The 24,165-nt window shown below is 39.6% G+C and overlaps 2 protein-coding genes across 5 annotated transcripts in view; both read right to left on the bottom strand.

The window, feature by feature from the left end:
- LOC124595701 overlaps positions 1–20,848 on the bottom strand; it is a 181,959-nt gene extending 161,111 nt beyond the window's left edge. The window contains exons 1-2 of one of the 4 annotated variants that reach the window (XM_047134563.1): positions 20,729–20,848; positions 8,443–8,536 (exon numbers count right to left, since the gene is read on the bottom strand). In XM_047134563.1, coding sequence (XP_046990519.1) covers positions 8,443–8,520 — 78 coding nt within the window. In that variant the 5' untranslated portion in view covers positions 8,521–8,536; positions 20,729–20,848. Of the gene's footprint in view, positions 1–8,442; positions 8,537–19,492; positions 19,628–20,316; positions 20,494–20,728 lie in introns of those variants that run through there. The other 3 variants (XM_047134564.1, XM_047134562.1, XM_047134561.1) reach the window with 3 other exon arrangements.
- A 2,627-nt stretch (positions 20,849–23,475) lies between these two features.
- On the bottom strand, positions 23,476–23,952 carry LOC124593876 (uncharacterized mitochondrial protein AtMg00810-like). Its single transcript, XM_047132223.1, has one exon. The coding sequence runs from the start codon at positions 23,950–23,952 to the stop codon at positions 23,476–23,478; it is 477 nt and encodes a 158-aa protein (XP_046988179.1).
- Between the last annotated feature and the right edge of the window lie 213 nt (positions 23,953–24,165).

Raw genomic sequence — 24,165 nt, 5'->3', positions numbered from 1 at the left:
AATTGTAATGACATAAATGGTTGGTGTTCTGGGCCCAGTTTTTTTTTTTTTTTTTTTTTTTTTTTTAAGTGGCTGGTCCTCAGTGTTAAGTTTTGAAGGAGTCTAATGCACCATGACTTAAGAAATTCATCGCACATTCTCACACATAACCTAATTAATCTTGCGTAAAACAATATTTACTTTGGAAGTAACACTCCTCAAAACACCATTCGCATTATTTACCCATTGCCTGTTACAATGTTTATAACCTTTCCACCAAAATCCTCAGCCCCAAAGAAGTTTCAGTCCTATCAAAAGCCTCGCCTTCAGCCCTATACCCAAATTTAACCATGTTGGATTTGTCAAAGACCTACTCTCCTGCTCTCGGTCCCTCCAATGGAAACACTTCTTTGCCATCAATCCCTCCAACCTAGGCTAACCTCATACTGACATTGAACCATGCCTCTCCCAGTGCACCATCCAACTGTGATCCTCTCCCCCCCCCCCCCCCCCCAAATAACCACCCTCTGGACACCTTCCAAAAATTTCTTACCTCCAACATGGCCTCACCAACCTTCCCCAAGTCCTCTCCTAAGAACACCAACATTTTGGCAGAAGAAAGAACAACCACACACAGCCTCAAAACAGATCCTCACCTGATCATCCCACCTGTGGACAACGTTTCCTCCACTGTCATTATAAATCATACTGACTACCTGGCTGAAGGCCTCTGCCAATTGTTTGACTCCTCCACCTATAAACTTGGCCAGAGTGATCCCATCCCAGACCTCCAACATAACCTCCAGTCCCTGCTTAAAGCATTATGTCCTTCCCAGTATCTCTCCCCTGAATCCATTTCCCTTCTTACCCCTATGACACCCCAAACACCCAACTTCTACATGCTCCCCAAAATCCACAAATAAAACAATCCTGGGTGCCCACCATAGTTGGTAATTGTGCCCCTAATGAAAGAATTCTGGCCCTTATTTACCGACACCTCCTACCAATTACCCAAAACCTAGCCTCCCACATCAAAGATACCAACCACTTCCTTCACTGACTCTCCACCATCCCCATACCTCCAGGATCCCTACTCGTCTTTGTTGATGACACTTCACTACACACCAACATGCCTCATGCCCATGGTCTTGCCACTATTGAACATTACCTCCCCCAACATCCTTCAGATTCCAAGCCCACAACCTCATTCCCAATACGCCTTATTAACTTTATCCTAACACACAACTACTTCTCCACTGAAGGGAAAGTATACAAACAAATACATAGCGCAGTCATGGACACATGTATGGCATCCTTCTGTGCCAACCTGTTTATGGGCCATCTAATGGAAGTCTTCCTAAGCTCTCTAAACCCCAAATCCCTGGATTGGTTCAGATTCATAGATGATATCTTCATGATCTGGACTCAGGGCAAAGGCATCCTATTGTCATTCCTCCAAAACCTCAATACTTTCTCTTCCATTCATGTGCCACCTTCCTGGATGTTGACCTCCTCCTCTCTGATGGCTCCGTCAACACATCTGACCACATTAAACCGACCAACAACCAACAGCACCTGCTTTTTGACAGCTGCCACCCCTTCCACATCAAAATATCTATCCCATCTGGGGACAGTGCATCTGCAGTGACAAGAACTCTTGTCCAGCACGCTGAAGGTCTCACAAAGGCTTTCACAGACAGCCACTACCCTCCCCCTCCCCCTCAGACCCAGGTTCAGATAGTAAAAAAATTATAAAACTTCTGCGAAAAAGATATAAAAAAGTGCTTTGTTTAGTTATACAATAAATATATTGCCCTGTAGTATCACCTTAAACTTAACATGCTATTAGGTACAGTCAACATTAATAAGAAAGCAGCAAATAAGCACTGTCAAATGTATAAAGTTCTTCCTTCAGAGTAGCTACTCAAACTCGGGGGGGGGGGGGGGGGGGGGGGGGTCCAGATAATACTGGTGGGGGAGGCATTGGGGGGAGGGGGGGGGGGGGAGGGATCTCACGTCACAATAAGGACTTTTTTCTGACCTGACAGAACTTGTTACCACTTCAACAATATGTGAACAAAGACTACATTATATTTGGAGTCTAAAGTTGAACTACGTCACACAAAAAAATTAGTATGAGGAATGTTTTACTTCATCCCTGTTGTCCCCCTTACTTAGACAGCAAAGATCAACTGTTATACATTGTACTTTACATACAAAACAGCCTAAATAATCCTGCAACAGCTCACAGAAAAATGGCTGTGGTTGGTGCAGAAAGAAGCAGAGGTTACAGCTTCTGAACCCATAACCAAATTCACAAGTAACATTATTGGTACTCTGAGAGTAGGTGTACCTGTAGAAGTGTAATGCATAACGCAACATCTTTTGGAAGTCAGAGAAATTGAACAAATATCCTCAGATGAATACAAGCTATTATTACACTATTTCATAATATGAAGGGTGTTCAAAAAGTTTTGCACCGTTGTCTCTATTTCTTTTTTTTTATTTTTTTTATTTTTATTTTTATTTTTTTTTATTGCGGAAGGAGAGTGAAATTTTTTGTGAACATACTTGGAACATTTAGCTATAAGTTGGTATATAAAAGTATTTTCTTTTATTTACAGGTGAGCCGTAATGAACTGTGAAATAGATGTCAGGTTGCGACAGTGGTTGGTGATGGAGTTTCTCTTCCAGACCGGCAATGGCTCTGCCACATCGATTCACAGGAAGTTGCTCCCTGTTATGGGGAGGACACAGTAGATCACAGCAGTATCCAGCGGTGGTTGTAGATGTTTAAAGAAGGTGATTTCTCTCTACTGGACAATCCACAATATGGTAGACCATCGATGGCAGTGAGTGATGTGAATAAGGAGGCCATTGATCAAAATATCCAAAATGACATGTGTGACGACACGACAGCTTGCTGAAATGACTCGTTTGTCATTGGGTAGTGTGGTGTCACTAGTACAGTCGCTATGGTACAGAAAAATCTGTGCATGCTGGGTGCCTACATTACTGACAAGAGAAATGAAAAAGATGAGGAAGAATGCATGCGAGGGTCTCATGAAGACCTTTACTGAAGAGTGGAAACAGTGTTTTGGTAGTGTCATTACCCAGGATGAAACATAGTTGCTTTTGTCCAAACCTGAGAGCAAAACCCCATCCATGAAGTGGCATCATCTGGGTTCCCCTCAGAAGAAGAAACCAAAACTTTCAAGAACAGCAGGCAGAAAGGTGATGGCCCCCTTCTTCTGGGATCAGTGTGGTGTCATTTTCATTGACGTTTTGGAACCTGGCTCCACAATTAACCGGGACCGTTCCTGTTTGTCACTGGACAAGCTGCGACGTGCTGTCAAGACCCACAGACCACAACTTCAGGGTCAGCTCATCAGACTACACCATGGGAATGCCAAACCCCTTACAGCCCTTATGATGCAGGAGAAAACCAGGAAAATGGATTGGAAAATTGTTCATCATCCTCCCTACAGTCCAGGCTTGGCTCCATCTGATTTTTACCTCTCTGGTCATCTGAAGGCCCACCTGCGCGGTGAAACATTTGATAGTGAGAAAGACCTTATTTCCTGTGTCAAGCGATGGTATAAAAATCAATCCCCATAATTTTACCAAAGTGCATTTACATCACGGAAAGAACGTTGGGCCAGATGCATCACAGCTGATGGAGGCTACATTGAGTAGGCTCAATGCATAGCTAAATGTTCCAAGTATGTTCATAAAAAATTTCATTCTCCTCCTGCAAAAAATTTAAAAAAAATTAGAGATGACTGTGCAAAACTTTTTGAACACCCTTTGTATAAAGAAATGGGAGTGACTATATCCACACAAAAATAGAAATAAAATCTGAAATGGGAAATGCAAAGGTTCAGTCTTAGATACAATGTGGGGCAACAAAATGAAGTGGAAAGAAAATAAGGATTTCTGGCCACATGAATAAAGGGTAACATAACAGCAGTGGCATATGGTATGATGATTTTTAATGAATAGGAAGATATGGCAGTGTGACTTACAAATAACATACGAATAATACGATTATTCTCTCCAGAATCAACACTGAATCAACAAAACAACGATTGCCCAGGCATACATGCCAGTGACGTGATCAGAAAGTGAAGAGACAGAGAAAGAAAATAAAACATTCGACATGTAACTCAGTATAGGAGCATCGGAATACTGTAGTAGGGGAAGGAATGGGAGACAAAAGTTATGGGCTCAATAGTAGAAATGAGAGAGGAGAATGATTTCTTGAGTTCTGCATTACATTTCAGCGAGTAACTACAAAAACATTGTTCAATAAACATGAGGTAAGAAGATGTACTTGGGAAAATCTTGGAGACATGGGAAGATATCAATTGGATTATATCATGATGAGACAGCTATTCCAAAATCAGATAATGGATTGTGGGCATACACAGAAGCTGAGAAAGATTCAGATCACAGTTTAGTAATAACAAAGGGTAGGCTAGAGTATAAAAGAATTGCCAGGAAGAATCAAAGTGAAAAGAAGTGGAATACTGAAGTACTGAGGTATGCTGAAATGTATTTGACGTTCACTGAGGCGGTAGATACTGCAATAATGAGTACTACAGTAGGCAGTTCAGTTAAAGAGGAACTGACAACTCAGGAAAGAGCTGTCACAGAAGTTTGATGGACAAATACAAGTACAAGGACGGTTAACTGCAAAGAAATGTTGATGGTTAACTGCAAAGAAATGTTGGGTAACAGAAGAAACACTTCAACTGATCAATAAAAGAAGGTAGTAAAATATGTCCAGGAAAGACAGGAATACAGCAACATAAGTCACTTGGGAATAAAATCAACAAGAAGTTCAAGGAAACTAAAGCAAAATGGCTCCAGGAATAAGTGAAGAAATGGAAAATCAAGTGGTCATCAGAAAAACAGACTCAGCATATAGCAAATTAAAATCAACCTTCAGTGAAATTAAAAACAAATGCATCCACATTACTGAATGCAAAAGGGATTACACTGTTAAACAGAGATTAGAGAGAGCAAACAAGCGGAAACAAGCACACTGACAATCTCTATGAGGGAGAGGATGAAACAGGAGTTGATCTGGGAGACATAGTGGGGGTCTGGTAATAGAGTCAGAGTTTGACAGAGCCTTAGAAGACTTGCAATCACCTCGCCTGCCTCTTAGGGGCAGAAGCAGGGTATGCTTTCAGCCCTCTTCAGATGAACTTAAGAACCCACATCACCAACCAGCCAACAGAGAGGCATGAGAAAGGAGTCACGTGGTTGCTACTGGTTCTGTTTTGGGGAGCAGAGGACAGTGAAGTCTCTCTCTTTGTTTTCAGTTTTGACACAAAGCAGACGCGCTCTTGGTGTACATGGTTTACAGCAGCAGAGCAGAGAGCCTTCTGCCTTCTGTCTCTGTTCCTGCCCTCCTCAGCCTGCCATCACTCTGGCAATTTAAATAAATCTGCAGCACAGCCATGGGCACCTACATGGAACCCTCTTATGTCAACCTTTTTATGGGCTGTCTCTCTCTTTGTTTTCAGTTTTGACACAGAGCAGACACACTCTTGGTGTACATGGTATACAGCAGCCTCCTTAAACCAAAAACTGCTGGTATGGTTCAGATGCACTGATGAATCTTCATGATCTGGTCTCAGGGCTACAAAGATGGGAGGTGTCCTTACAACACATTCTCTGGTTTCAAAATTATCCCGGCCTGAATCTATGATAACCTACTGCCCCCATCCTCCACTCAACACTTTCCGCTCCCTCGGCCCTATAACCTCCTCCCAATTCATACCCCCTCACCCTCATTGTGTGCCACTCTCTGCCAATGCATTTATCATTCTTTTCTCCTCTCTGCTCCGCTCCTTTTCTACTCCCCCACATCCACCCTCACAGCTTCACAAAACTGCCCCTGGTAGCCTTGTTCTATTGCCTTCTATTCCCTGCAAGTTCTGCCAGACAGGGTGCTTCTATCCCCTCACCCACACTCTGCTATCCTTCTCCCTTTGCTACTCCACTCCGGATTGCTGCTTTTGTTCAATGCAATAGTTGCAGTCTGGCTAGAGCAGCCAGAGATAGCAGTCATGTCTGTGTGATGTGTGCCATCTTGTGTGAATGTGTGTGTGTGTGTGTGTGTGTTTGTATTTTCCTTTCTTTTCTGAAGAAGGCTTTGGCCGAAAGCTTAGTGTGTAACAATCTCTCCTGTGTTTCTGTCTGCAACTCAATGTGTCTTCTTTACAGTGAGTAGCAATTTATCCTTCTTCATAATTGTTGATATTCCAACCTGGACTTTCCTTTGTTTAACCATATCTTAGTTTGCAGCACTTCTACTACTTATCATTATGCCCAGAAATGAGGAACATCCTACCCACGACCTTTCACACACACACCTCCCAATGCAATATTCTGCTATGTATACATCTATGAAATATCCTAGGCAATCCCTACACTATGACTACTTCCAACCCCTTGCCTGATGGGTGATACCCATGGAAGACCCAGAGACCGACCTCTCAAACGCACCCCCTCCAGCACCCAGCACTTCCAACTTCAGCCCAGTCAGATGGTAACCTCACCTTTCAGTACCCATAAACCCCCCCCCCCCCCCCACACACACACACATACACACTATCTTATTCTATCAGCAGCAGGGTAACTTGTGAATGCAATCATGTTGTCTATCATGACCACTAATCAGCTGTCCACAAGAATGAAACCCCACTAACACTATACCTATGTGAGCAATATGTATGGGATTGTAGTATCTTCCTAGAATCATCATCTAAAGCCAGTTCTTGAAAGTTTGTAAACAGGCTTTCTTGGGACAGTTTACATCTTTTTAACGGAGTCTGCCCATTCTGTTCCTGCAGCATCTCTGTGACACTCTACCACAGGTCAAATAAAACAGTGACCATTGCCCTCCTCTGTATACATTCAATGTCCCCTGTTAGTCCTATCTGTTACTGACCCCACACACTAGAGCAGTATTCTAGAATGGGTCGCATGAGTGATTTGTGAACAATCTCCTTTGTAGATTGATTGCATTTCCCCTGTGTTCTATTAATAAACTTAAGACTATCATCTGCTTTACCCATGACTGAGCCTATGTGAGCATACCATTTTGTATTCCTATAAAGTGTTATGCCCTGGTGTTTATGTGAACTGGCCAATTCTAACAGTCACTCATCAATATTACAGTCATAGAATATTACTTTTTTTTTCATTTTGTGAAGTGCATAATTTTACATTCCTGAACATTCAAAGCAAGTTGCTAATCCCTGCACCACACTGAAATCTTGTCAATATCTGACTGAATATTTATGCATCTTCTTTCAGACAGCACTTCATTATAGATAACTGCATCATCTGCAAAAATTCTTTACTATCAATATTGCCACAAGGTCTTTAATATATAACCTGAACAGAAAGGGCTCCACCACACTTCCCTGGGGCACACACAAAGTTATTTCTACATCTGATGATGACTCTCTATCCAAGATAACATGCTGCATCATCAATATCATAAAATCCTCAGTTCAGTCACTAATTTCACTTCATACCCCATTTGATCATACTTTTGACAGTAAGTGCAGTTTCCCTTTTCCTGTGATAAATCCCTCCATACCAACTCACTCCTCCAAGTCATTGTGTGCCATTTCTAGAGCAACCTCTTTGGTGCCATATTCCTATCCAACTCATCTTCGGTGTCCCATTCCCTGCCTGCAGCTACATTTTCCCAACTCTCCCTCCTGCTCCTTGCCTTCTTTCTATCCTCGCCCTTGCTTCCCCACACAAACGCTCACACCAGTTGAGCTACAGAGCTAGCACAATGTAGCTGGATGGGACAATGCAGCTGTGAAAGTTTAGGAACATTCTCAGTCTTGTTTATGTGCCTATCAGTAATTCAATGCCTCAGTTATTTCCTTTACTCTTTCCATTAGTTGTATTCCAACAGGACTTTCCATTTCCATGTGAATTACAGTATTGTTGTATGTAAAGAAAAACTGAGAAAGAAATTACTTCTGAGTCTGGAGATACAGTTCCACAAGCATTCAGACAGAACAGAAGAATGTTCAATAACTATTAGATGCTACATGTGTATTCTCCATAGGCACTGTTCCTGGAGTGTTCAGAAATAACAGAATTTAACAATGCAAAAGATTTTCAATCTTGGACACTACCTGTATTCTCAGATATGATCAGTTGCCTCCACGTGGTAAGCTCAAAACAACTGTAGATTCAAATATGTGCATCAGAATCCTTAAAATACCAAACAGTCTCAAGGTCAGCACGAGCCTGAAGCAACCAATTCAGTGTGACACTTCACGCAATATATCCATCAAATCTCTAATCTTGCCGATTGAATAAATCAGTGTTACCAAACTTCACAAATTTTCTCCAGTTCGAACACTTATCTTAAAAATTAAATATTTACTATGGCTATAATCATTAGTAATGAATGCTTACTTGTTTTATTGCCTCTGTCTCTATTTCAAGGATACCACATTTTATTGCTGCAACATTGATTTGATTTTCTTTGTCCATCTCAGAAACCAATGACCTGGAAAATGACATTAAATAAAACATCTTAACACAAAATTGGACACCTAAACACCTGACATTCCTTATCAGAATACAGCATCTACAACATTTATCTGATAGTAAACTGAGTTCCAATAAACATGGTTGTATTTTCATTCTGGAAGCAAAATATGAGACATTAATAAGAAAATCAGTCAATAAGCCATAAACACATTGTTTTATTTGTTAGTTAACTTCAGCTCACTGCAAGTGATGTACCTTTCGATTCCCCCACTATGTTAACTTGACCATCAAGACAATTATACTTTGTGAAACATTTATGTATTTATTCATTTGCTTATTTTTCACCCCTAAGCCAATGTTGAGTGGTTACATTAGAAATTTTGGAGTATCAGCTACAAAAACGAAAAAAACTAAACTTACCAAACAAGCTACAAAAATTTAACATTTGCAACAAATCAAAACCACTGCACAGTTTCTTGTTCATACACATAAAGCAGTGCCATAAGCAAAAGCTACTTTCACATCAGAATAAATCTTGGGGCACAAGTGGAAAAGAAGCCTGTAACTTTGGATTTATCAAACACTATCTGCACTGTAAACCACATACTAATTTGACATTCATAAATACACAGCAAACACTGATACTCATGTTCCTATTCATTTTCCTTGTAATTGGATAGATAAAAAATCTATTCACCAAGCAGCAGCAGGAAGACACACATTTAAATTTATTAAAGCTTGCAAGCTCTTAGAGGCAATGGCTCCTTCTGCTGGCAAAAGGGTTGAAGGGGAAGAAAGAGGGGCAAAAGAAAAGGGTTGTTAAGAATGAGATTTTCACTCTGCAGCGGAGTGTGTGCTGATATGAAACTTCCTGGCAGATTAAAACTGTGTGCCGGACCGAGACTCGAACTCAGGACCTTTGCCTTTCGCAGGCAAGTGCTCTAACCATCTGAGCTACCCATGCATGACTCACGACCCTCTTCAGAGCTTCTATTCTGCCAGGTCCCGAGTTCGAGTCTCGGTCCGGCACACAGTTTTAACCTGTCATGAAGTTTCAAGGGTTGTTAAAGTTTAGGAAAAGGGGTAGAGTTCAATAAAGTCACCCAGAACCCCAGGTCAGGGAAGACTTAGTGGACGGCATGATTCATTAATTTTCCTTGATGCACATTACAAATATATACAAACAGTAGGCAGCAAATAAGAAATACTTAAAATTTGCAGAGTTCTCATATCTTAAATGCATAGGCCTTTAAACAAATGAAAAACCTTGTCAATGTTGTAAATAATCACCACTAATTTGAAGAGATGTCTATGATATATGAGAAAAGGGAAGAAAGGGAGGGAGGGGGTTGACACAACCTAATGACTGGTATCTATTCTTTCACATGTCTGAAAAAACAGACACCATTTTGATCCTGCACCCACTATGAATCAAGACACTAAGGAATTGAAGACATCATCTGCCAGTGGTCATTGGTTTAAATCAACAGTGGAAGTTGAAAATTTGTACCTGGACTGGATTTGAACCAGGGTCTCCTGCTTACTAGGTAGACGCACTGACCACTATGCCATCTGCACACAGTGGTCATTGCAACTGCACGGACTACTCTTGCACACCTCCCTTGAGACCTAAATTCTCAACACACTACTGATGTAACGCCCTCTGCCAATTATTCTCATTACTCGCAGCATCTCGCTGATTCCCTTAGGAGTTCAAGCTTGGTGTGCATCTCTACTGGACAGATCACTGGCTCTCCTAACCTTAATTATATACATGGTGTCTGTTCTTTGAGACATGTCAGGAGACAGGTGTTCGAATTCTGGTTCGGCACAAATTTTCAACTTTTACCACTGAGTCAAATCAACAGCTGCTGGCAACTATTGCCTTTAATTCCTTTGTAATCTTGAGAGTATTATTTACTTTCCTTGTACTATAAGCATGTGTGCCTGTGCTGAACAAAACTATGCAATATAGTCTATAAGTACATACATTTTTCCCAGACACATAGTAAGAACACAATTAATGTATTCAGCTGATTTAGTTGCCTTAGGTTTACCTCTGCAGGATTATGTGAGGGAGTAAGTTTTATGTGGATAGATTACACATTTTCAGTATTTAAAGATTTAAGAGTGTTTATAGTTTCCTGCTTCTTTTGGCACTAATTCTGCAAGCTCAAGACAAATGTAGTTTGATTCTGCTGATCTGTTCACATGAGTATTGTCCAGATGGTATATACGAACAAATTGTTCTTACTCAAATATCTGAGAACCCTTATGCACCTTAGATGTTCTTTTATTTCCAGTTCATGTGTTGAGTCTGGACTTATTATGAGTAAATTGATATTTGCATACAATATTACATAAAGTATGTTGACTTTAAGTTGGCCAAACAACTCCCTAGACCTGAATAACAGACGACAGAAGGCCTTGGTTTTTGCTTTTGATTATAGTCAAATTTATCTAACTAACAGTACTGAGTGATGTAACTATTGTTGTCTATTGTATTTCTTTTTGTACTTCACTCGATTTCTTCTTGTTTTCCTTCCCTGTGATAAATGTATGTAGCTGTTACATGTAGGGTCTTTATTACACATTGTACACAACTATACATAGTGGTTTCCAATGGCAGAGCTTTTCAGCTGGCTTCCTTAATAAATTTAGTAACATTCCACCACTGTACTTACTGTATTGTTTTCTGAACCTAACTACAAATGAATTTATTGTAGTAATTGTGGTTCAAATTATTTTAGTAAAAAACTGTTGCAGCCATGAATATTCCCTATCAAGGTATCCTCACAGAAATTTCGTATATGAGCAAGCGGGCATTTAACTTTAATCAATTTGTGCTCATTCCAATAACATGTCCTCCATAAATGTTAGTACCTCTGACAATGGCCAACAGACATAACAGCCAGCATTTAGCTACTCAGGTAAGACAGCTAATGATAAAACAATTGGCAATTCCACAGAAAATTATCATATTTTTAATATAGGTGTCTACCTTGGGTCAAATAATATTCAGAAACACTTTTTACATTTTAAAACTAATGAATAAAAGTTTAGGAAATTAATTTACTATTACACCTGTAATAATTACCCCACATCCACAATTTTACATTTCATGAAACCAAAACTTTGTGCTCTTAATTAGCAGTGACAGATGAGACTCCAGTAAAAAAATAATCTACAACATACCACCACAGTCAGAAATTTTACTGTAAAACATGTTGTTGTTGTTGTGGTCTTCAGTCCTGAGACTGGTTTGATGCAGCTCTCCATACTACTCTATCCTGTGCAAGCTTCTTCATCTCCCAGTAACTACTGCAACCTACATCAGTCTGAATCTGCTTAGTGTATTCATCTCTTGGTCTCCTTCTACGATTTTTACCCTCCACGCTGCCCTCCAATACTAAATTTGTGATCCCTTGATGCCTCAGAACATGTCCTACCAACTGGTCTCTTCTTCTCGTCAAGTTGTGCTACAAACTCCTCTTCTCCCCAATTCTATTCAATACCTCCTCATTAGTTATGTGATCTACCCATCTAATCTTCAGCATTCTTCTGTAGCACCACATTTTGAAAGCTTCTATTCTCTTCCTGTCCAAACTATTTATCGTCCGTGTTTCACTTCCATACATGGCTACACTCCATACAAATACTTTCAGAAACGACTTCCTGGCACTTAAATCTATACTCAATGTTAACAAATTTCTCTTCTTCAGAAACGCTTTCCTTGCCATTGCCAGTCTACATTTTATATACTCTCTACTTCGACCATCATCAGTTATTTTGCTCCCCAAATAGCAAAACTCCTTTACTACTTTAAGCGTCTCATTTCCTAATCTAATTCCCTCAGCATCACCCGACTTAATTCAACTACATTCCATTATCCTCGTTTCGCTTTTGTTGATGTTCATCTTATATCCTCCTTTCAAGACACTGTCCATTCCGTTCAACTGTAAAACATCTATGAAAAAAATAATTACAGTGTTTAAGTTGAAAAATGTTACACTAAAATGTTGCTTACACTATAGGTCGTTCATTTGTTTAGGAGTGCATGCTGTACCAAGACTGCAAAACTTTTTAGGCTATTGTAAAAAAAAAAGTTATTATATGTTTGTTTCTATTCATAGTTCACAATTTTCTTGAGCAACAGCTTATATAAATTATTTCGCTCTTTAACTTACACTGGAAAATTGTCATAACATATTATTTCAATTTAATATACTGAGGTTACATACAACACTTTCAGGAATCATATAATCCCTTTAGGAATCAGCTCTTCTGTTAAGAATCATGTGTGTAAGTGCAGAAAAAATCTCCCAGACAAAATACAGTCTCCGGCTAAGGAAAGAGGTCAGTTCAGCTAAAAGGATGCTCATTCAAAACTGAATCTTGAACAGTGGGAAGAAGTATCAAAGAAAGTAAGTAAGCAAGTAAAACACAGCAGAATTTGTAAAAGGTTTCTGTTTCGAATAAAAATGAGTGTCCAAATGTTGTTTCTCCAAGTAGTAAAGCATACAATTCTTCACAAGGTTTAGGCAAGGAACTCTCAAAAAGTTCTAATAAACAAAAACTGTTCTGACTAAAATTAGTGAAAAACTTCAGCTTGAAATAACAAAAAAAAAAAAAACCTGGTCATGTGCAATCACACCAATGCACTGAGTGAAACACAAACAATATGGTAATAAGTTTGTTTGAAAGTGTTGATATATCACATCAGGTCCATGGTAAAGTCTCGAGGAGAAATGACAAAAGAATGATCTCTAGATGGTAGTTGTCGTATCGTCCAGAGAACATGGTGCCACACCAAAGTCAGCAAAGCAAATCGATACCATAGACATTAGTGAGGGCTTCCTGCAATCCACAACAATGCATGGGAGATGCTCCTGAAGACCATGCCTCCCTCTCAGCAACAGCAGCACCCTCGCACTGAGGTCAGAATTGAGCCAAGCTTGGAAGAGCTCTGCCCAGTTCATGACCTCATCTGAAGAAATCTGAAGTCATGCTTTGCGAGTTCACAATAGTTGTAAATTATCAAGCAATCCAGCTGCTAAGAACTTAGTCACAGTTAATTTTTGGTACTTATTAATTTGATTTTACTGTCTAATCTGTTAATCTCAGCAAGATGTGCACGTTTATGAATTTTTAAGTTTTCTCAATATATTACAGTAGGCTCTATCGTTTATAATATGAAAGTATTTCTGGATTGTTAATTGTTCTGACTCTTGTCAAAATTCCTTTACCCATAATGATAAGACTCTGGCACTTGTAGAAACCCAATGTTTCTTTAATGAATTCTCATTATTACATTTGCCTTTTTATAAAAACTACCCCCATAAACCTTGGGCTTTGTATGCCTCAACGATACAGATGGCCGTGCTGTAGGTGCAACCACAACGGAGAGGTATGTAATTACAGGGCAGGCAAGCACATGGTTCCTAAAGAGAGGCAGCATCCTTTTCAGCAGTTGCAGGGTCTGCATTCTGAATGACTGATCTGGCATTGTAACACCAACCAACATGGTCTGGCTGTGCTGGAACTGCAAAAGGCTGACAACAAGGGGAAACTACAACTGTAATTTTTCCTGGCGACATACAGCTCTACTACATAACTAAATGAAGATGCCATGCTTTTGTGTAAAATATTCCTTAGGTACAATAGTTCCCTATTCAGACCTCCGGGCAAGGACTACTCAGGAGGATGTTTTCATCAGAAGAAACAAAACTGGCAATCTACTGGTCAGAGCAGGGAATGTTTAAGCCCTTAATCAGGCAAGTAGGTTAGAAAAGTTTAAAAGGGAAATGGATTGGTTGCAGTTAGATATAGTGGAGATTAATGAAGTTCAGCGACATGATGAAAGGGTCAGTTGAGTATGGGGTTATAAATACAAAATCAAATAGGGGTAATGCAGGAGTAGGTCTAATAAAGAATAGGACAATATGAATGTGGGTATGAAACTACGAACAGCATAGTGAACGCATTATCATAGTCAAAACAATCATGAAGTCAACACCCGTCACAATAGTAAACTTGGTTTATGAATTGTGAAAGAAGGTCGTGTACGTAGAAAAGACCTGGAGACACCAGAAAGTAGGTATCAGATAGTTTACATAATGGTATGCTAGAGATTTGAGAACTACATTTTTAACTGAAAGACATTTCCAGGGGCAGATGTGGACTCTGACCATGATTTATTAGTTATGAACTGTAGATTATGTTGTGACTTGGCAAGACAGCCAAGCCACTAGGAGATAGCCGAAAGGCACGCGTTTAAGCTCACACAGGCTGGCGTGAGGTCTGGAACAGTTAAAGGAATAGAGACTAGCAAAAAAGGTACGTAGCTTCTGGAATACTTAACTTTAATCCATAATTGGTGAACATCGGTCTGACGGTACATGCATCACAAGATAAATAGCAAATGATAATGGCACCTTGCTAGGTCGTAGCAAATGACGTAGCTGAAGGCTATGCTAACTATCGTCTCGGCAAATGAGAGCGTCATTTGTCAGTGAACCAGTGCTAGCAAAGTCGGCTGGGGCGAGTGCTAGGAAGTCTCTCTAGACCTGCCGTGTGGCGGCGCCCGGTCTGCAATCACTGATAGTGGCGACACGCGGGTCCGACGTATACTACCGGACCGCGCTACCACCTAGCAAGTGTGGTGTCTGGCGGTGACACCACAGATTACAAGTGAAGAAATTGCAAAAAGGAAGGAAGTTAAGAACATGAGACCCAGATAAGTTAAAAGCCAGACATTGTTGACAGTTTCAGAGGGAGCATTAGGCAACAATTAACTACAGCAGGGGAAAGGAATACAGCTGAAGACGAATGGGTAGCTTTGAGAGAAGAAATAGTGAAGATGGCAAAGGATAAAATAGGTAAAAAGCCAAGGCGTATTAGAAATATTTGGATATCACATGAAATATTGGATTTAACAAATGAAAGGATAAAATATAAAAAGGCACCAAATGAATCACGCAAAAGGGAATACAATCGTCTAACAAATTAAACTGACAGGAAACGCAAAATGGATAAGCAGGAATGGCTAGCGGACACATGTATAAGGATACAGAAGAATATATAGCTATGAGAAATATGGATACTGCCAACAGGAAAATCAAAGAGACATTTGGCGAAAAGCAGCTGTAGGAATATCACGAGCTCGGATGGAAAACCAGTACTATGCAAAGAAGAGAAAATTGTAAGGTGGATGGTGTATATAGAACAGTATATCTTGCAGACGTGCTTGAAGGAAATATTATAGAATAAGAAGAGGACATAGATGATGATATAGGAGACACAAAACTCCGAACAAAATTTGACAAAGTACTGACAGCTCTAAGTTGAAACAAGGCCTCTAGAGTAGACGACATTCCCTCAGAACTACTGATATCCCTGGGAGAGCCATAACAAAACTATTCCACCTGGTACGCAATGTGTATGACAGAGGTGAAGTACCCTCAGATTTCAAGAAGAATGTACTAATTTCAATTCCAAAGAAAGCAGGTGCTGACAGGTGCATATATTACTGATTTTTGAAATTTTTGAAAACATATTTAGTGATCTTAAAAGCAGTTAAAAATAAAATTTAAAACAGTCTTGAACCCAATCTTGTTAAAACATTTTTTTTCATTGGAATGAGTGACCGGTTTCGACTCCATGAAAGAGTCATCTTCAGACTCCAGAGCGGTAGATGGACGCTGCTAGATGAGTTCCGTCGACCCTCGACGCTCATGTAACTGCCTACATGACCAATTACACGAGCGTTGACGGAACTCATCTAGCAGAATCCACCCACCACTCCGGTGTTTGAATACGACTTTCATAGAGTCGAAACCGGTCACTCACTGCAATAAAAAAATATTTTAACAAGATTGCGATCAAGACTTTTAAATTTTAATTTTATATATTTCTAAGTCTAACAAATCATAATTTCAAGGTTACAATAACTGTGGGAAGGATAGATTATTGCTCTCCATAAAGATGACACAATGAGTTGCAGGCAAGCACAACGAAAAGATTGTTATGCATTAATCTTTCAGTCAAAGACTTCATCACAAATGAGAAACATACACATATTCACAAAAGCAAGACATTGCACCTTGATCAGAAAAGAGAAACACACACGCATTCACACAAACAAGTATTCCTAACACACACCATCTCTGGCTGCTCAGACCTGACTGAAACTGAAACGAGTCAAACGGGAGCAAGTCCATAGGGGAGTAAGGAAGGAGGAGGGACATCAGGGTACAGGTGGAGAAAGAAAAGGAAACAGTACTGCCTGGTGGAGTTTGCACAAACTAGACATGGCATATAAGGCTACCCGGTGCAGCAATTCCTATTCCAGCCCTGTCATAGGTTATCCTACCCCATCAGAGGATGGGCCATTCGTTAAAGAAGCCGCACCATGTACCAGCTCTCCTGCAATCATTGCTTAGCATTTTATATTGGTATCACTATCTACCAGGATGAATGGCGACCGACAAACTGAAGCCAAGAGGAAAAGAGGACCATACTGCTTCACAGCACACAGCTGAACATAACTTGCTTAATTTCAATGGCTCCTTCCCAACCCAGGCCATCTGGATACCCCCTCCCCCCGCCCCCCCCCCCCCCACACCAGATTCTCTGAACTAAGCACATGGGAGTTATCCTTACAGAACATAGCACATTCTTTGCTAACAAAATCATCCCAGCCTCAGCCTATAGTAACCTATGTTTCCATGCCCTCCATCCAACAGTTTCTGCCCCTGCTGTCCCATCACGTCCTCCCAACTCACATTTCCACCCTCACTGCACGTACCAATCTTTTCCCCATCTCTTCTCCTCTCCTTTCCACTCCCTTTTCTCCCCTCTCCCTCCCCCAAAGCCTCCTGACATTGTACCGTGTAGCCTTGTCTGCCACCTCTGGTCCCCACATGCTTCACCAGGCAGCACTGTTTCTCCTTCCTTCACCTGTACCCTGCAATTACTCCCCCTTCCTGCTCCACTCGAACTGTTGCATCCATTCTGGCGTGTTTCAGTTCCAGTAGGGTCTGAACAGCCAGAGATGGTGTCATGTGCATGTGAGGTGTGCTTGCTTGTGTGAATGTGTGTGTGTTTTTCTCTTCTCTGGTGAAGGCTTTGGCCAAAAGCTTAACGTGTAAGAGTCTTTTGACTGTTCCTATCTGCAGCTCAAAATGTCATCTTTACAGTGAGTAACTTTATGGTGAGTAACAATATCTATCCTTTCGACAGTTGTTGATATTTCAACCTGGACTTTCCCTTGTTTGATAGTTTTTTCAAGAGAGTAACATGAATTATTTACAGAAGGAATGAGAAAACTGGTAGAAGTCAACCTCAAGGAAGATCAGTTCGGATTCCAGAGAAATGTAGGAACACACAAAGCAATACTGAACCTATGGTTTTTCTGAGACAATAAGTTACGGAGAGGCAAACCTACGTTTATAGCTTATGTAGATCTGGAGAAAGATTTTGACAATGTTAAATGGAATACACTCTGAAATTCTGAGAAGATAACAGGTAAAATACAGGAAGCGAAAGGTTTTGTACAGCCGATGTAGAAACTGGTAGTTACTACTATAGAAACTGGTAGTTATAAGAGTCAAGGGGTACGAAAGAGAACCAGTAGTTGAGAAGGGAGTGAGACAGGACTGAAGCCTATCCCCAGTGTTATTCAATCTATACATTGAGCAAGCTGTAAAGGAAACAACAGAAAACTTTTGAGATGGAATTAAAGTTCAGGGAGAAAAAACAAAAGCTTTGAGGTTTGCCGATGACACTGTAATTCTGTCACAGACAGCATAAGACATGGAAGAGCAGACGAACAGAATAGACAGTGACTTGAAAGGAGAATATAAGATGAATTTCAACAAAAGCAAAACAAGAGTAACTGAATGTGGTCAAATTAAACCATATAGGCCTAATGCTGAGGGAATTATATTTGAAAACAAGACACTACAAGTGGTAGATGAGTTTTACTATTTTGACAGTTAAATAACATGTTGGCTGAAGTGTTAAGAAGCCTTTGCTGCGGTATGTGTCTCTAGTGCAGCCTTGTACGAAAGTGAAATGTGGGCAATAAACAGTTCGAACAAGAAGAGAATGGAAGGTTTTGAAATTTGGTGCTACAGAAGTATGCTGAAGATCAGATGGCTACATTATGTAACCAATAAGGAGGTATTGAACAGAACTGAGGAGATAAGAAATTCGTGGCATAACTTGACTAAAAGAAGGGATCGGTTGATAGGACACATTTTGAGTATTATAGGCAAGTGTTGGAGTAAAAATTGCAAAGGATGACCAACAGGTGAATATAGTAAGCATGTTCAAAAGGATGTTAAGTTGCACTGGTTGTTCAATGATGAAGAGGCTTGGTCAGTATAGAGTAGTGTGAAGAGCTGCATGAAGACCACAACAACAACAACAACAACTATCAGAAATAGATACAAGCTTATTAAGAAATATTGTGAATTTAAAGACAATATTAGGATCATTGTAAACTGCACCCAGTCCACGCTGTTTTAAGTTTTCTTTAACAACTTCAGCTGTTTTGCTGTTAATCAGCTTCACAGTTTTCTTAAGATTTTTTTTTTTTTTCTGAACTGGCCATGGGGCTAGCATAGCTAATGAGATTAACTAGTGGCAGACTTCAGTTTATTGGTAGAATATTAGGTAAATGCAATCAGTCTATGCAGGAGACTGCTAACAAATCACTTGTACAACTCATCCTAGAATGCTTTCAGGTTTGTGGAATTCACACCAAATACGGCAAACCAATGATATTCAATGTATATAGAGAAGGGCAGCGTGAATAGTCTCAGGTTCATCGGACCCAAGTGAGAGTGTCGCAGAGATGCAGAAAAAGTGAACTGACAAACACCTGAAGCTATATGCAAACTACCTTCAGAAAGCCTACTAACAAAGCATGTAGAACTAGTTTTAAATAACAACTCCATGAATACACTACCACTGGCTATGTATGACTCCCATGGGTAAAAATGTGAGAACAGAGTTAGATTAATTACAGCATGCATTAACGCATTTCTGTAGTTATTCTTCCCCTCTTCCATAAATGAATGGAATAAGAAGAAGCTTCAATAACTGGTGCAATGGGACGATCCATGTGCGATGCTCTTCACAATCGTTTGCAGGGTATGGATGCAGATGTACAGCTGCAAATCGTGATCTAATAATCCATTTACCATAGAACCGGCATCTCTTTTCACTTATGCTTGTCGCAAGAAAACAATATCTATGACGAAACTACTACCTTGAGCAACTTTCGTGGGGGAATTTATGACTGATAAGTTGAAACAGCATTTATTGATCACTTTTTCTGCCAGATTCTTTCAAGAATCACACATAAAACACCGAGAAATTATTAATTCCTGGCTTCTGACTGACAGACAGTACAGTAACCGTTCAACATTATTCATAATAATTTCCGCTATCCAGTGCAGACCTGAACTCTACAATAATCACAAGTCATGTCCTGTTATCGTGTCAAGGAACACACGGCTGCAACTATGAATCACTATTTGGATTTCTCCACTTCTATCCCTAGCTAAATGAGAAGCAGAACTTATATTAGACAATTCGTTCTACATTAAATTTTTATGTTCCAAAGCGGGACTGCACTTTACCGAGTTTGTTTCAAAATAATGCAAGAACCAGCGGCAATTCCATACGAACCACTACAGCAGCAACAGAAGGTACAGAATAACGTAATTCGCACCAAATAGGCGCCTGCTTTACGGCGCTCTCGAAAAACTATTTGGGACGGAAACTAACCATTTTTTGCCAGAAGTTTCCGGTCAATCACCAGCCCACATTCCTGGAAAACTGACTGGGCCTTCAAATACTGCACATGCCTTGTTCCGTTCGTTGTAATGATACTGACATGTTATGCGTGCATTTTTCCCTACTTTATATGTCGCATCATTTAATCACCCGCTACACAATTTTTGGACTATCGTAACACCTGCTTCATTCTACCAGCAATGGTAATGTCGCAGATTCAAAACAGTGAAGTACAGAACTCTGACACAGCAGACAACAATGGCTACCTCGCAAGGTAAAATCTGCTAGGTTCTCTCATTACTGCATCCCAAAATAAATTATTACCGGCCCAACACCAATTCAGATTTTGTATCTCATCAGCCACCTCACAGTCAATATACTAAGCATGCATATGGCTACTTACGACTTCAGTTTTCCTCGCAACAATCACACTCCTTACCGACAAACAGAACAATGCACGTCTGAAACATACTCATATTGGCGCGTTACTATCCAGAGATATAAGGCTAAAGTTAGTATTGGAACAATAAACCAATTGAGATTCGAAATATTGATGTATCGATAAGCGAGATACTAATGGTCGTTCATATTTATTAGGTGTTCCCACAAAGAAACTGTGCACATTGGGAATATGTTTAAACACGAATCGAACTGTCCAAACCATGGAGGTAAGAATAGAGGGAGATGTCGTGACGTCACAGCTGTAAAGCTATGTGAAGCCGAGGGTAGCCATCTCAATCCGACCAAAACATTGCTGCTGTAAGCTTGTGTGCATAGGCTTGTCGCTCGATTTTGGAAGGATTTTGAGCTATTATGGTGACTTGTGTGGTGTTCGGATTTACGAATCGTTCTGATTGTGATGCGAACTCGAATGGAATAACATTTCATGTGTAAGTTGTCTCGTTAAGTGTGATTTTACAACTTCATTGTGAATGAACGTGTGCTACATCGGTAATTGTACTATAGCGTGTTTTTCTCCTGTATGATTTTAGATTTCCTAAAAATGAAAGTCGGAAAGCTCTGTGGGAGAATGCCGTGAGGAGGAAGAATTGGCGTGCGTCTAAATGGAGCACTATATGTTCTCAGCATTTCCAAGAAGAGGACATAGGCCGAACTTCCCTTTCAACAGTAAGGCTCCGAGAAAATGCTGTACCATCAGTTTTCCCTACACACCCAAAACATTTGCAAAAGGTATGTTAATTCAAAGAATTAAATTCTTAGTTTTCAAGTTCTCGTTTCAGTATAATACGTACGTATCGTCGATAATCGAAGTGTTGAGTAACTCACTTTGTCTTCATCATTAACCAAATTAAAAGCTAACACTACATTAACTGGCGTAAAGTATAGGCCTAAACAGGACACTGTGTATATTTGCCATTCTATGTACCATATTTCAGTAAATATTGGTGGCAATGAACAGTGTTTCCCAGTAGTGTAACGTAACTGAAATGTCCCAGTACGTATTACAAACAAGATGTATTTATGGGGCTTTGGAGGGAGGGTATAGCTAACTTAGTTTTCAGTTTCTATTATTTAGTTTGTGATTCACGTTTATTACTGAATTAACAAAATTGTATCGTTTACATTGAAGGCTAGCTATTCGTAATATTACATTAAAAACTATTTTTAATCAGAAGAAACGCGGAATTTTGCCTCTACGAGATTTTATTTTAAACAAAAACTTTGAAACAACCAATCTGATGTCGTTACATGCGTATATGGTGCAATTAGCGACTGTAATACACGCAGCGCTATAGCACACTGGCAATGTTTCGGTCAGAGTGTCATGGCAGCGAGCCACGCCCCCATGGCTTCAAAACGTAGAATGGCTGGGATACGTAGCGCCATCTCCACTTATTCTTACCTCCATGGTCCAAACAGAGAGTCATGTTCGATCTTTTCATAGGCCTGCGATCTAGTGGCAGTGGATGGTATCAAGAATCTTTATTCACCAAAAATCATTTCACAATGATGGGTTTTGTCAATTCGATACAATATAAAGTATATACAGGAACAATAGTACAATGTGTAGCTTTAAATAGTAGTTCTAAAAAGATTATGCAGTACACAATAATACAATTAAAAGTAACAGTTTTTAAAAGCTAATATAATAATCTGATAAATCAAAGTATTCTTTAACCTTATAAAAAGGGGGATCTGTTAACCAGTTGTACCACTTATGTTTAAAACTAATTATGTCCATGGTCCGTGCAAAGACTAGTAACTTATTGGAAATTCTGAGTGGATTTACTTTGTGTGAATTTCCAATCATTGCTAACTTGTGCCTAGGTATATCTAACTTCGACTTAACCCTAGTATTGTGTTCATGAACTTCCCTCCTGACAACAAGTTCTGTCATTTTTAATGTGAAGAACTAAGTATATAGATATCCAATCCCTAAATGATTGCGCAACGATTTATTAAAGTGCCAGAACTTAACGTAAGATCAACAATAGAACAACTATATATTTTTTTAAATTTTTTTGAAACTTCACAGATCTCTAATACAAAGAATACATACACCGAACATTAACTTTGCATCAAAGAAACTTGCACATATGTAATAGAAGCAAATATGAACTCGTAATATTATTTACAATCCTTTAACACTCTCCCGCATGTTCATATAACATCACCAAATCAAGAATTTAGCTTAGTCTTTATTTTCTTTAGTTCCTTCCATCCCAATCAAAGTATTCATACTTGATAGCTTCTTTGCTGATAAGCCCTTAGTAAGAATGTCAGCTGTCTGATGTTGTGTTGAATTATACTCGACATTGATCTTCTTCTCATTGACTATCTGTCGTACATACTGATAGCGCGTTTCAGTATGCCTAAAGCGTTCATAGAATCCTCCGCCTTTGATATACTTAATAGCACTTAGATTGCTAATGCGTAAAGTAGGAATTGAACTCTTTTCAACAATGTCAATTTCTTTCAATAAAAGATCAAGCCATACTAGAGATTTACTTGCCTCATTGGCAGCAACAAATTCAGCTTCCATTGATGATTGTGCGACACATTTCTGTAGTTTACTTTTCCACATTACTGGTCCGCCACAAAACTTCATTAAAACTCCACTTGTTGAACGTCTAGTCAATTTTTCACCTGCATAATCAGTATCGCTATAACCTTCTATAGCACAATTGTTCATTTTCCATCATTTATAGTACACTTCAAATAGTGATGAATTCGTTTAATCAATTTTAGGTGAGCTTCAGTAGGCGAATCTTGTGCTCTTGAAGCAACATTTACAGCATAAGCTAGATCTGGGCATGTCCCCAATGTTAAATATGTGTGACTGCCTATAATTTCTCGGTAAGTGCCGGTATCAGTAGCTGGTGGTGAATTACCAGGTATCCATCCAGGTTCAATTGGAAATGATATTGGCTTTGCATCAGTCATATGATACCTGGCTAACACTCTTTTCACATATGCAGTCTGATTAATCTTCATACAATCATTAAATCTTTGGACTTGCAAGCCAAGATAACATTCCACTTCACCTACTACCATATCAAACTCTTCATGTAATTGTTTTGTGTAATTACGAACTGTTTCACCAGGTCCCAATATCAATCCATCATCCACATGAAATAAAACGATTAAATTTTCATTCAAATACATACAACGATCAGCACTTCTCTCCCGCAAATCTGATTTCTTAATGTATAACTTTAAACACTCATACCAACATTTTGCTGCTTGCTTCAATCCATACAAGCTTCGAAGCAATCTGCAAACATGGCCTGTGCCATCATCATAACCTTATGGTTGTTGCATATAAATTTCCTCCTCCAGTTTACCGTTCAAGATTGCTGTTTTAATCTCAAATTGTTT

This window comes from Schistocerca americana, chromosome 2, assembly GCF_021461395.2.
Source record: "Schistocerca americana isolate TAMUIC-IGC-003095 chromosome 2, iqSchAmer2.1, whole genome shotgun sequence".
In the NCBI taxonomy this organism is placed as follows: Eukaryota; Metazoa; Arthropoda; class Insecta; order Orthoptera; family Acrididae; genus Schistocerca; species Schistocerca americana.
This window is presented reverse-complemented; position numbering and strand designations above follow the sequence as displayed.

What these genes read in the sequence shown, in the direction of transcription:
- LOC124593876 (XM_047132223.1), bottom strand. Translation starts at nt 23,952, where the DNA reads ATGTATTTGAATGAAAATTTAATCGTTTTATTTCATGTGGATGATGGA.